Source organism: Diospyros lotus, chromosome 14 (assembly GCF_014633365.1).
Source record: "Diospyros lotus cultivar Yz01 chromosome 14, ASM1463336v1, whole genome shotgun sequence".
NCBI lineage: Eukaryota > Viridiplantae > Streptophyta > Magnoliopsida > Ericales > Ebenaceae > Diospyros > Diospyros lotus.
The window spans coordinates 5153873-5167047 of record NC_068351.1 but is presented as its reverse complement, the minus strand read 5'-3'; the positions used below and the strand labels follow the sequence as shown (position 1 = coordinate 5167047).

Below are 13175 nucleotides of genomic sequence, written 5' to 3'. Positions count from 1 at the left end.
TATTTTTAGGTAACATGAAAGAAAGACGTGTGAACTATATATACTAAAATACATGTTAATTAGAAAAATTATAATTTTTCAAATATTTTTCTTTAGATGTGAATTTTAGGTTCTATGAAAATTCCACTAAATATTTTTTAGCTTTGTTTTTTTAAATTTTGTTCACATTTTGTGTCTAAGGTTCATAATTAAACAAATTTAGAATGATGATATGATTTGAAATCCCATTATTTATAATAAATCTGTAATTTATTTTTGTTGTTTCATAAATAAAATATCATTAAAATATAAAAAAAAATTAATATAACTTTTTGACCTAAAAATGTGTAATTTTTTCCTAATTAGGGAATCCGAACAATATGCAAATTAGATGATTTCAACATTTGAGGATCTTTCAAAAGTCAATAAAACAAAAAAATAATAGATATCATCCATAAATAATTGTAATCTTGACAAGACATCAAAATATTGAAATAAATATCACACATAACAATCTTAATCATATGAGATTTATAATTGTTTGAAACTCCTCCATAAATAAATAGGTTCACATTCAAAAAAATATATGTATATGATACAGGTATTAATACGATTTTAAAATATTAATCGTGTTTAGTGACTAATTTAAGTATCGAAATGTTTACGTATAAATTTTCTCTCCTCTCACTTATTATTCTCTTTCTTGTTGATTCTATGTAACTTAATAATAATATTTTTCTTTTATAAATTAATTATTGCGTTTGAGCAACGATAATTATAAACATAAGAATTTTAAAATGAAATAATTTATTACACACAAAATTTAAATTACACATTTTAAATGAGAGCATCTAAAATTCAATTATCTAATATAAGTAAATTAATAACACTCGTTGTAACCTCTTCTAATAAATTATTTTATTCATAAAATATTTAAAATTTAATTAATTGGTTATTTCTCAGTACACTAATTATTATCAGGGGTGTCAAGTTACCATACTAAAGGCTAATACAGTTTAGTCTGGATGGATGGCATTTAAATATATAATATAAGTAAATGTTTATTTATTTATTTATAAGATTATTTTTGAACAGCATGGGCCGGGCTAAGAAAAGAACAGTTATTGGATCCAGATTGCAAAGGATGGGCCGGGCCCTTGTCACTTTATAAAGAAAATTGAAGCCCAAACTAAGCTAGCTGGCGCGCGAAACGTAATTTTGGAGCCAAAATCCACTCATTTCATTTTATATATATATTGGCGGGAAACTTTTATATTATTTTTTTTATTTTCTTATTCTAATATATATATATATATTATATTGTGTATGTATAAAATAATAAGATAATGGTTGCTTATTCACATACGCATGATCATGGATACTCGTTTCCCAAGGAACCCTAATAAATTGCAGAGTAAAAAGAAAAATCGTTAAAGAAAAAGAAGATCTCTGTTTCTCTTCCGTTTCCTTCGATTTCCGTCGTCGGGAGAAGTCTTGGCGAACGAGAACTGAGGTAAGTTGTGGTTTCTTCCGAAAATCTGATGGTTGATTTTCCGGGGAAGTTAACGGCGGTTTTTGAGTTTTGTCTTCTGTCGGTTAATTTTCTCCAGAAAATCTCGATAGCCCTGGATTTGTATGTGAGGGGAACTTGCTGCATTTTCTTTTTCCTGTTTATTGGATAATTTTTTTTTTTTTGTGGTGTCATTTCGTTGATTTTTAGGGTGGTCGCAAAGTGAAGAACTGGGCGGACGAGAATCAAGGTGGATTTTTATTTTCCTGGGAAAATCTAACATTTGGTTTTCCCGGAGAATCTTAGGAATATTTTTGGCTCTTGCTTCTTGTCTGTTGATTGTGCCGGGAACGTATTGAGAATCCTGAATTTTTAGCAGTGGGCCATTTCTGTACTCTTTCTTGTTATTGTTGATTTTGAGTGTCTGCTTGCGAAGTTAGGGTTCAATGGCGGATCCAATGGTGGTTGAAACTACTAGCCACCTTCACGATAACACTGCCAAGAAGTCCGTGAAGAGGAAGAGAGCTTCACCGGTGGAGCTATTAACCACGGGAGAGAGACAAGCTCGAGTCAACACTTCACGCAAAGAGCTCGAGGGTTTGTTCAATTACTACAAAGAGATTTTAGATGAGAAACTCAATTTCGACTCGATGCAGTGTGGTTCGAGCAATTCCGCAATTGCATGCTTGCTTGAAGAGAGCAATCTCTCGCTCTCGAAGTTGGTCGATCAGATTTACGAAAAAATGAAGGCCAGAGAAGGCGATTATGACCCTGGGAATGCTATCACTGTTGCTTCTGTGAAGAGCTCCGTGCTTTTCATTGGGCAGAGATCTCTGTATGGAGTTCCCAATTCAGATGCTGATGTGTTGGAGGATGAGACCGAGTCGTGCCTTTGGTGTTGGGAGGTGATGTGATTCTGTTTATTATTGTCTTTTCGCAAGATTATTATTTTAGTGTTTGTGCTTTCTATTTCATGTTTATTGGGTATGCTTAATGCTCGTTACTCAACAACAATCACAAATCTTAACCTCAGTAAGTGGGGCTAGCTTCATGAATTCTGGATTTCCAACTATTTCTTTCCACGCCCATATCTTTTGTAAGGCCACTATAATATTTCATGCTTAATGCCATTATATATTGTTGTTTTAAATTATGCAACCTTGTCATGGATAAAGATGGCAAAAGCGGTCCGTGGTCCAATCCCAGTTTATTGCCATTTCAATGATGTACTAACCAATTCCATTATGCATTTATTTGATTTATGTGTGTATTTGTTCTTCATAGAATGTGGTCTCGCTTAGTGTTTGATGGATGAGTATATGTTTGTTTACAACGCAGACAAGAGACCTAAAGTTGATGCCGAAAGCTGTACGCGGGACACTGAAAAATCGGCGCATTTTTCGGAAAAAGATCCATGACAGGATTGCAGCTGTTATTGGTCATTATCATTTATTTCCTGAATTTTTACCTTTGTTTTCCATTTTATTTAATTTGCTGCAGATTTAGCTGTAAAAGGCCCTCATTTATGTACATTGCAATTGTATTTATGACTATATAGCCATTATTAGGAAAATAATCGCTATAATTAAGATATCACTGCTATCAGCCCTATCTCTAGTAAGGGGGTAACTGTTCCCGATTCAAATTGCATCCACTTACTTACAGGACACAAGTTATCAATACACTGCCCTTTATATCTCTTGTGAATAGCTTCTTAGTTCTGATAAGTAAGGGTATTCTTGTAGTTCACCTTTTCTAACCATTGCAGTATCTTTCCCATCCTTCCATATTAGACCACCTTTGTTGAACTACTTCAGCAACCAAAGCCCTGTGTTTTGTGCTTTGTTGCATGGGTGTGTTCATAAAATTTCTGAAGATTGTAATGTTAATTGTCCGTCATCCTGCAACAAAACCAAAATAGATTCTTTGAGCTTGATTAGGTACCAAACATTGAACTTGATTGTCAGGGTTCATTTCATTTTTTAAAATGGATTGCTAATCTGAAGGTAAGGTTCAAATGAGAGATTACTATCTGCAGGTGAGCAGTTGGTACAACTACACTCTGTGGTTCCCTCATTAACATTTTGTTTAAAGATATATATATATTTTTTTTAATGTCTTAATTTCCAAAGCGCGTCTCTTGACATGTGCAATCTGGGAAAGGTTGAACTATTGTGTTACAGGAGTTGACATTAGGTACAGAACACTGAAATAGCTTATGTTAGGTTGCATTTTACCATGTGGTTTTCGTTAATGAAGTACTTCTCACTTATCTGAACTGCCATTCAAATCGATTTTATTGCTTGAGTGGGCTGATTTGTTGCCTTGTCTTTTGTATGTATAATTAGGTGATGGGTAAGCTTGAAATCCTTTTAGCTACATTGTAGTGTCTTTTTTATTGTTTTAGTCCAACTTTAAGATTCGGTAGGTAATACTGGCAGATAAAATTATGACATGGAAATTATACAAGTGGGATACTTTTGAATGGGTCTTCTTTCATGTAATAATCTGTTACCTTTTTATTATCTTGTGGTCCCTGATGTGCACATGCATATGCTGGCTGAACAAGCACTTTTACAGTACTTGACAATTTAGTAGGCGGTTCAGTTGATTACTGATTTTAAGATTCATATCAGGGATGATAACTGTGCTGGAGAAGTCAGGGAATTACGAAAATTATGGACACGAGCTTACCAAAGCATCGGAAAGGCTGGGTAAAGTTTTAAGCGAAGCAGATATCCGTTTGTTAGTCCAAAGCACAGAGCAGAAAAATGCCGCCAATATGTATGTATTTTCAGGGTTGTGTAGGTTTACTTAATTGCTTTTGGTTTGTTGTTTAATTGTTTTCTTTTTCCTGCTGTACAAGGGCTGACAAGGACATACAAACAAACCCGAAACAGCTAATGAAGCAACTGCAGAGAAATAAAAGAGAAGCTGAGAAGAACAAGAAAAGACTGGAGCGGGAACTTAAAAAAGAAAAGCAACAAAATGTAAGTTTAGTTTTCCAACCTTATTTACATTATTTATTAATTTCTACCAATGGCTCTGCTGAGAAGTTGTACTGTGGCTGGGAATAAATGCTTATTATGGACTTTACTTCTTTAAGGGCGTAGGGTTAACAACTTTGTAGTCAATGAAAAAGTATTATTGGGACGCAAGATTTTTTATTCAGGAAAGAAAAGGAGAATCAGATGTTATGTTTTATGAATTTTGGATTTTGTGAATTAGGAAAATATTAAATGGCAATGTTAGCATATACTGTTAAAAATGCTTAATGTGGGCTAGATTTCGGCAACACATCTTCCTGTGTGACAGTTGAAAACCCTTTCCTGCTTATGAGAACTTGTAATGGTTTTGTAGGAAAAGGAGCTAAAACGGTTACAAGATGAGGCAGAGAAAGAGGAAAGGCGCCGTGAGAAAGAAGAATCAGAACTGAAGAAACAAGTAAGAAGACAACAAGAGGAGGCAGAGAAAGACCAAAGACGCAAGGAGAAGGAGGAGGCTGAACAGAAAAAACAACTTTTGTTGCAAAAGCAAGCGTCACTCATGGAACGGTTTCTTAGAAGAAGCAAGACTAATTCAACTTCCCAGAATGATCAATCTTCAAGCAAAACTGCAATTTCTAATTTTCCCTGTGACAACAGTGAAAAGATTTTTGAATCAGTTACTATGTCAATGGACTCTGTTCTTTCCTCAAAAGCTGACATGAATCTGGATGATATGCGCAAGTAGGTGTCTGCTTTCCCATCCTTTTTCTTGTACAATTTTGGTTTACTAGTAATTAATGAGTCTATTTGTACTCTTTCTAGATCACACTTGATTTCTTGGCGCCACTTGGGTCATGCAATTCGGTCAAATAGGAAACAGCATTGGGGCATGCGTAAAAAGCCAAAGACAGAAATAATCAAGGAACTCAAGTTAAGTACAAGCCGGGGACTGGCCCGGGATGGTGAAGAGAGCATGGACAAGCTTGATGGATGGGGTGAAACAAAACTTGATGTCAGATCATGCAATACAGACGCAGACTGTTCTGCTTCTGGCAGTCAGGGGCACTGTAGGAGTAAGCAGTTGTTGCAGTTCGATAAGAGCTATAGACCAGCGTTTTATGGCATTTGTAATAAGAAAAGGTAATTAATGAGTTTGATATCTTATCTCTAAAAGTACACACGTGTCTATGTATTTTGACTAGTGCATAGTATTCACTATTTTCTGGAGGAGAGTACTTCAAAGCCCTTCACATATAACCATTCTACATATTTATTGATGTCCTCCAATTATTCTGATGGAAAATGTGGTCTCATTGTGCTTTGTCTAATGAATAATTTATAATATTAGGTGGTTAATTTAGTCTGATTGCACTTTGTGTGCAAAATTATTTGCTATTGGAGTTAAAAATAAAAGCTGCCTGGCTTGAATTGTCTTACTGTCATCTCAATGAAGCCCCTAGTTGTTGGTATGCACTGGATAGGGCTGGTTTATGAGATTTTTAGTTTGGCTGTTTTGACTTTGCAATTCACTGCTAGATGGGCATGCTATAGGACAGAACATTAATATATCAATGTAACTGAGTGATATTCTACTTAAACATTTTATTGTGCTTCCTAATTTCTGTAAGCATTTGTTATGAGCCTTGGCGTAGGATCTAGTCACAGGTCTAAACACGAGAGAATCTTTTTTTGGAGCTATGGTGAATTGGTGAAGGCAGACTTGTCCTTGACAGAGCCCCCTCCTAAGAGAAACTAATTTCTTTTGAGAGAATCGATATCTCTTATTCCATGGTAAAGCCCTTTATATAGGCAGCTTAATAACAATGGAAAGATAAATCCTAAATAACAGGCAGCTAATTACCAAGGAAAAACAGATCCTAAATTATAGGATCTGATTTAGGATCTTGGCTATCAAAATAAAACAAGAAAGGAATCAAAAATAAACTTTCAATTGGCAAGCAATCACTATGGATTCACTGCTGTTGACTTCCTTTTTTGATAATGCCTTCCAATAAAAGCATCCATATCAGCATTGCTGTTGGGATATCTACTCATCATTTTCCTGAATTCATAGGAGGGCAAAGGTTATGTTCAGTATTGGCAGATTTCATATTACTAATTGTTATGTTCTGTTGAAAAATTGTTGTTCTAGAAAGAACTTAGTTTTTTTATGAGTAAAAGTATTTGATTTGTGCTTTTAACACTTGACTTTTTTGAGTTAGTTATATGTTTATATGAATTCTTGCATATTTGTGAGACGTACTGAATAGGCTGATGTTGTCTGGACCCTTTTTTTGGGTTTATAATTTTTTTGCATGCTATTGTATTTTCAGCCAAATCATTGGATCACGCCATCCTTTTAAGAAGGATCCTGACTTGGATTATGATATTGATAGTGATGAAGAATGGGAAGAGGTATGCCTAGGTTTGTGAACAATTTTACATATTTGAATGAAAATCTATAACTAATATCTCTTTCAGGAGGAACCTGGGGAAAGCTTATCTGATTGTGATAAAGATGATGAAGAGGAAAGGGCGGAAGGATGTGGAAAAGCTGATGATGAAGACGACAGTGAAGATAGTTTCTTGGTACCTGATGGATATCTCTCAGAAAATGAGGTACTGCTATTTTGAAACTGTATCTTGTATTACCTTTCTAGTAGTAGTAATTAATTGTCAGTTCATGTTTATCTAGGAATTCAAACTGGCAAAAAAGCATTTCATAGGCAAGATCTATATTTTTTGCAAAGAAAAGGACTAGCACCAACATGAAGTTGCATCATGTTTGATGTCAGTACATATCCATTGTGGCCATAGTTTCATTAGATTTCAGTTTTGGGACTTCAGCAGCTGTATAAATGTGTTTTCTTTCTTGTTTCAAATGAAGTTTAGCATTAGTTATGTTTTCTTTAAATTTCTCTCATCTGTTCTATGGTTGGTTTACTTTTTGTGACTTTTATTTGAAATGGTAACTTGGGTTACCTGGATATTTCTTTTTGCAGTACTCTGAAATATGCTGTTCTTTATGAATTTGATGGGACTTACTCCTATGGCAGTCTAATTTGTATTGTTAAAACGCAAGTTGTTTGTATAGCCATACTTTTCCGGCAAATTCATATTGCTGCTGCAGTATATAGTTAGGTGATACTAAGCCTGCTGGATTCTGTGATGGTAAGACTTACAAAGATGAAAGTACCACTTCTACATCAATCCTACAACTGTTGAGAGAAAGACAATGCCACAGCTACGTAATAAGATTCATATTCTCATATGTTAACCTTTTTCTCATTATTTACTGTTATTGTCTATATCTAGGTTGTTCAGCACTGTAGAATTAGTGTAAGACATTGAAATGTCCACGTTCAATAGAAATGCCCTTTGTGTGCCCCTTCCACAAGAGGCTAATTTCTTGTAAGGGCCAAATCTTTAACATGCAAATGAATTGTAGTTTTTTGTTAGGAAGTAGATTTGACAGTTACCATCTTCCATCAGGGTTGTTTATTTGGGTTAAAATAAAAGTTTTTTTATGTGAGTCACTTCACATTAAGAGCCAATTAGTATGTATCGAAGAGGAATTACAAACTTGAAAGGCATTCAGCATGATATGGGCCCTTCTAAAATTCTTCTTGCAGGGAGTACAAGTTGATAGAAAAGAATCTGATAGCTTTGATTTGGAGGCCAAGAGTTCACCTTGTCATAAGGAGGAGTTGGAGAGTGAGGAGATGTATGTTTGGCTTCGACAGCAGAAGTGTTTATACAACTTAACTGAGCAAGCTCTTCGGAAGAACCAGCCCTTGATTATATTGAATCTAATGCATGAAAAAGCTTCATTGTCAAGTACTGAAGAGCTCACTGGTACTGCAAAACTTGAACAAATGTGTTTGCAAGCTCTAAGCATTCATTTGTTCCCTGGTGGCTCGTCTAAAGAGATATCAATTGATAATAATCTCCAAGAAGAGGATGAAGTCACTTGTCCATCAAGTAGCAAGGACTACACTCCAATGGGTGCTACAGCAGCTATATTGGACTCAGATTTACCTCAGATTGTAAGTGTTTTTTGTTTGTTTGTTTCAGGTTTGATAATGTGTTTTTTGTTTGCTTCAAAACTTTTTAACAACAACAACAACATATCCAGCCTTTATCCCACTATGTGGGGTCTTCAAAACTTTTTAATTCAACTTTAATACGTTTTTATGTGTAAGCTGGTAGGAATTTGTGGTTTCTCTCTCATATATTGTTATTAGCATGCTGTGCTCTGAAACTGAAACAGGGACAATCTATCTTTCAGGTATCTGTCCTTCAATCATGCTCACAGGGAATTAATAAGGTGGTAGAGTCTCTGCAACAGAAATTCCCTTCTGTACCAAAGACGCAACTTAGAAATAAAGTTAGAGAGATATCCAACTTTGTGGATAACCGTTGGCAGGTCAGTAAGATGACTTCCATATCAACTTCTTATCCTGAAAGGTTCAGATTCACTTGTGCATGTTGGTTTGCTAATAATATATATAGATTAAGATGGTTAATGAATTCATGTTTTAATGAGAGTGAGGCAGATGCTACATGAGTTTTGAGTGATTGAACTTGGTTGACCAACCTTAGATCAGGTTTGACTCAAATTTTATTAGTTGTTATTATTGATGTGATAGTAGTTTGGACTTGTAGCCTTGCCATGAACTGTTGTTGGTTGGTAAACTGAAGTGTGGTATGTGCCTTATCTAATGTTGCTACGTCTGGTACCAGATAAGGCTGCCTTATGCTAAGGGTCATTAATCTGACTTCTGTTTTAGAAATTTCAAATTCACAGGACTCTTAACGCTTGCCTTTATTGACAAGGTTACTCTTTTTCTGTTGTACTCGTCTTGAGATGAGCCACATCAAACATGGGTTGTAAGAAGTTTGGCTGACTTCATATGAATGTGCTGCAAGGACATCATAAGATATAGTCTGGCTGCATGAAGCAATAAGTCCAAAATTTCGTTGTAATTGGTGAAACTCAAGCTGAGCTTGGATAAACAAAATTCCGATAATTTAAGTTGGACTTGCAACCACATTCCAACTGATAATGAATTACTTTAATGCTTTCTTTTTGATACTGAAGTTCACGTTTAATCAAAAAGATTTTGAAGTGAGGATTGAAAATCTTTAATTGATGATGGTGTATATTATATTGTTCTCATTCAGTGGCATAGTTGGTTGCTGGCACAATTAAATTGCAAAATAGGGCAATTTTCTAAAACTGGAAAACAAAAACAAGTGCATGACTTGATATCTTGAAAAGTTTAGGCCTGTTCAGCTGTAGAAATCATTCAGTTTTCCAACCTCAATTTTCTATTGAATAATTGAATGCTCCATTAGAAAATAGAAAATTTAGTTTTCTAATTTTTTAACTTCATGCTATAAATTAGAAAAACATCTTTTTTGATGTTCTTCAAAATTTTTAAAAATGAATGTTATGACTTTTTGAAACATAAAGTGTTAAGCAAATTTAGTTATAAAATTAGATTAGAGAAGTAGAAAATGTTTTTTGAAATTGAACGGGGCCTTAGTTTCTTTAGTAATGTTCTGTGAAAAAATTTAGTTTTGTTGCCTAGGTAACCCACGTGTTTTAATGGTGGGAAACTTGAAAAAACATTTTTTCCTTGAGTTATTTGCTTATTAATATTTTTTCCTGATGGAAGTTTTGCCGTTCTGATTCAGGTCAAGAAGGACATCCTGGACAAGCTTGGCTTATCAATTTCACCCGGTATGTACTTGCAAATTTGAACTGTTGGAAGACTAACCTAGGTTACCAACTGGATTTAACATCTATTTGTTTTGTATTTGCAGAGAAAGTCAGTGGGAGAAGCAAGAGCATAGCCGCATTCTTCTCGAAAAGGTGTCTGCCTCCTGCTGGCAATGGTAAGGCCATCAAGCCTTCCGAAGCGTCACCCCCGTCATCCCAGAAACGTCCAGCACCTGTTCAATTGCCACAGATTCACCCGAATGATGGTCAGTAGGTCATGTTCTGGTCATGCTACTTCTTCACTTTTCCCCTTTCCTTTCCCTCCCCGAGGGCACATACTTAATGCCATTTGTAATTATATATCCCCTCATGTAAGCTTAGGTGTAGTCTAATTTTGTTTTGAGATATATAATGAATTTATATGACTTCTTGTGGAAGATATCCTTTATGAGTGTTGTTTTGCGTCGGCATCGGATGCTCTTGACAAACAGGAGCTTGACGCCCATGTTGCGATAAATCCACGTTGGGGCATGGCAGGCGTACAAAGGCAAATACTTTTGATGTTGTTTTTCAAGTGTATTGTTATCGTGTTTTTCAAGTGTGTTGATGCTTTTATTCATCTTCTTTAATATTTTTCTGGTTATAAATGGAAAGGTGAGGAGTTGGTTTGGTTTGGCTTCTGTTTCCTTGTTTATTTAATCTCCGTCCGTGGAGTATTTTGAGTATCTCTTTTTAGAATCGTTATTATCTCTTAATCTAGGAGTAGGGCCCAAAATAAGTTTTAACTTTGAATGATTAGATGGTATTTTTTTAAGTTCATCTCAACATGGGATTATGCTAACTCAAATGTTTCACCAAAATGAAGTTCTTTCTGTATCCAAATACAACTAATATTTTATTTAATTTTGACCAAAACTTGATCACCCGCTCTATCTACAACCCATCTGTCTCGCACCACTTGAAGAATTACACCAAAATATATACGCACGGATGAATTCAGTCTAATGAATGTTAAAAGGATCACAATAACCTTCCCCTCACCACAACCTCAGGATTCAATGCCTATACTTGGCAATAATCTCCTCCAGTGAGTCTCCAAAATCAAACTTGGGAGGGCTGCGCTCGACGGCGGTGACTATTTCCTGGAAAACGCTGACGCTGCAAGGAACCGCCAGCCCGCTAGCCTGATCGAACCCAAACTCCTCGTGAGCCTTCTCCAGCAACATCCTAAACAGTGGGTGCGAAAGATACTCCGTCGGCACCACGAACCGACGGCCACGAACCCCGTCGGCGTCGGGCCGTCGGCGGCGGAGGGGGGCAGGGGCTTTTCTCTGCAAGCCGCCGGCAGCAAACTTACGTGCTGCGACGACTCGTCTTCGTGTTTGTGCTCAGCTTCTCCCCTCGCCTTCACTTTCTTGGCCAGCATTTTGACTGAACTAATCTTCTTTCCCAGCTTTTTCCCGGAGAGAGAGAGCGACATGTTGTTGCTTTTTCCGGCTATGGCATCTGGATTTGGGATGTGGGTCCAGAGGAAATACTTAAGGGCAGTCATGTTTTAGGATATAAATGAGATGGTTTCATGAGAAACCTGCCGTTAATCTATGGTGGTTTTCGTTGCCTTTTAAGAATTGTCTTCATTATCTCCTTTGACTGCTTATCATTTAAAGGTTGGCCTTATGGTGATTGTTAATGGCCGGCCATTTTTAAAGAGGGGGTACGTAAATACATACATTCATACTTGTATATACAGACACAGCCCTCATATTTGGCAGACCAAATTGCTGGTAACCCTACAGTGGTGCCTTGTCTTGTGGATGGCCAATATTCATAAGTTGCTTGAAGTAAACGATGTCAAATTATTAAGAAAAAAAATCAAGTCAACTCGATGTCTCTTTATCAATAATAATAATAATAATAATAATAATAATAATGGTAATTTATTAGATTAAAATAATTAATTTGATTCGATTAACGTTTAAACCAATTTATGCCACGTCCTTACTATAAATTTAATTAGCAATTAAATTCTTTAAGTATCCAAGTTAAACTATACTTGTCCACCAACTTGATTTTCAATTTCATAGGCCATAGGCATCGTCAGCCATGGATAGGCTTCAAAAATGTACATTCTGCTCACCTACTGCAAGTGAGCAAAATTATAACTTCTAAATTAATAGGTAATGATTAATTCTTTATCAAGAGAATACCCTGTCCATTTCATTGTCAATATCTGATTAGGGTACTTTTACCTAATCTAGTTGGGTACCATACTTACCTCAAAATTTTCAAAGATCCAATAAAAATAGGGGTCCTAATTAGCAAACGGAGAATAATTTTTGGTCTGAAAATTGGGGCCAAAATTTGGTCCCAAGGGGCCCCATTTTGCCTTGCATCTTGCTATTCTTACTAAATACGCCCCCATGAATTTGAATTTGAATTTGAATTTGAATTTGAATTTGATCCAAAAATAGACATAAATTTTATGGTTAGAAATTGGGTTAAAAATCTAATGCTAAGCATAAGATTACTATTCTAGATCTTTATATATCTTGTAGTGGCTACTCATCACAGTGTAATTAAAATCAATCTTAACTACCTTAGATGATTTGATTAGGGGTGTCAAAAAATATTCGAAAATCAGTGAACCGGATCAAACTGAATCGAATCGTGCCTTTTGAATTGGTTCTATGGTTCAAAAGTTAGGTTCTGCTTCTAAAAAATTAAAAACCGGCAATTTGGTTTGGTTATTAATTTTTTTTTTTTTCAAACCGTGGTTCGAACCGAACTGGAATCAATATTATACTTATATATATTATAATTTTTTTAGGTATACATATATATATATGCATAAATAGTATCACTTCCTAGAAAACTAGCGAGATTTATGAACTCTTTTATTTCTAGATTTTTTTGTGCTATTACTATATTAAATAGTCGATGTAATCTCATTTGATGAGGTAGTCTATGAATTATT

At 35.4% G+C, this 13175-nt stretch overlaps 2 protein-coding genes across 3 annotated transcripts; one reads left to right on the top strand and one right to left on the bottom strand.

The window, feature by feature from the left end:
• Positions 1-1336: 1336 nt before the first annotated feature.
• On the top strand, positions 1337-10873 carry LOC127790203 (chromatin assembly factor 1 subunit FAS1). 2 transcript variants are annotated; one of them, XM_052319502.1, is made up of 14 exons: positions 1337-1492; positions 1700-1739; positions 1930-2394; positions 2828-2927; positions 4126-4273; positions 4356-4479; positions 4850-5217; positions 5299-5616; positions 6810-6891; positions 6958-7095; positions 8109-8522; positions 8765-8902; positions 10177-10222; positions 10306-10873. In XM_052319502.1, exons 3-14 carry the CDS (start codon positions 1936-1938, stop codon positions 10473-10475), a joined length of 2505 nt encoding a protein of 834 aa, XP_052175462.1. In that variant the 5' UTR covers positions 1337-1492; positions 1700-1739; positions 1930-1935; the 3' UTR covers positions 10476-10873. The 2 variants fall into 2 exon arrangements, with proteins under 2 accessions (XP_052175462.1, XP_052175463.1); XM_052319503.1 differs by having other exon boundaries at positions 1926-2394.
• A 383-nt stretch (positions 10874-11256) lies between these two features.
• On the bottom strand, positions 11257-11753 carry LOC127790145 (uncharacterized). Its single transcript, XM_052319438.1, has 2 exons — positions 11485-11753; positions 11257-11428 (listed from the first exon to the last, which is right to left on the bottom strand). The coding sequence occupies exons 1-2, from the start codon at positions 11751-11753 to the stop codon at positions 11257-11259; spliced, it is 441 nt and encodes a 146-aa protein (XP_052175398.1).
• Between the last annotated feature and the right edge of the window lie 1422 nt (positions 11754-13175).

Bases quoted from the DNA above. Each gene is read 5' to 3' on its own strand.
- LOC127790203 (XM_052319502.1), top strand. From the start codon at position 1,936: ATGGCGGATCCAATGGTGGTTGAAACTACTAGCCACCTTCACGATAAC. The intron at 2,395-2,827 runs GTGATGTGATTC...TTTACAACGCAG, and splicing joins CGTGCCTTTGGTGTTGGGAG to ACAAGAGACCTAAAGTTGAT. The intron at 6,892-6,957 runs GTATGCCTAGGT...TATCTCTTTCAG, and splicing joins GTGATGAAGAATGGGAAGAG to GAGGAACCTGGGGAAAGCTT.
- LOC127790145 (XM_052319438.1), bottom strand. From the start codon at position 11,753: ATGACTGCCCTTAAGTATTTCCTCTGGACCCACATCCCAAATCCAGAT. The intron at 11,429-11,484 runs GTTCGTGGCCGT...CCCACTGTTTAG, and splicing joins GACGGCCCGACGCCGACGGG to GATGTTGCTGGAGAAGGCTC.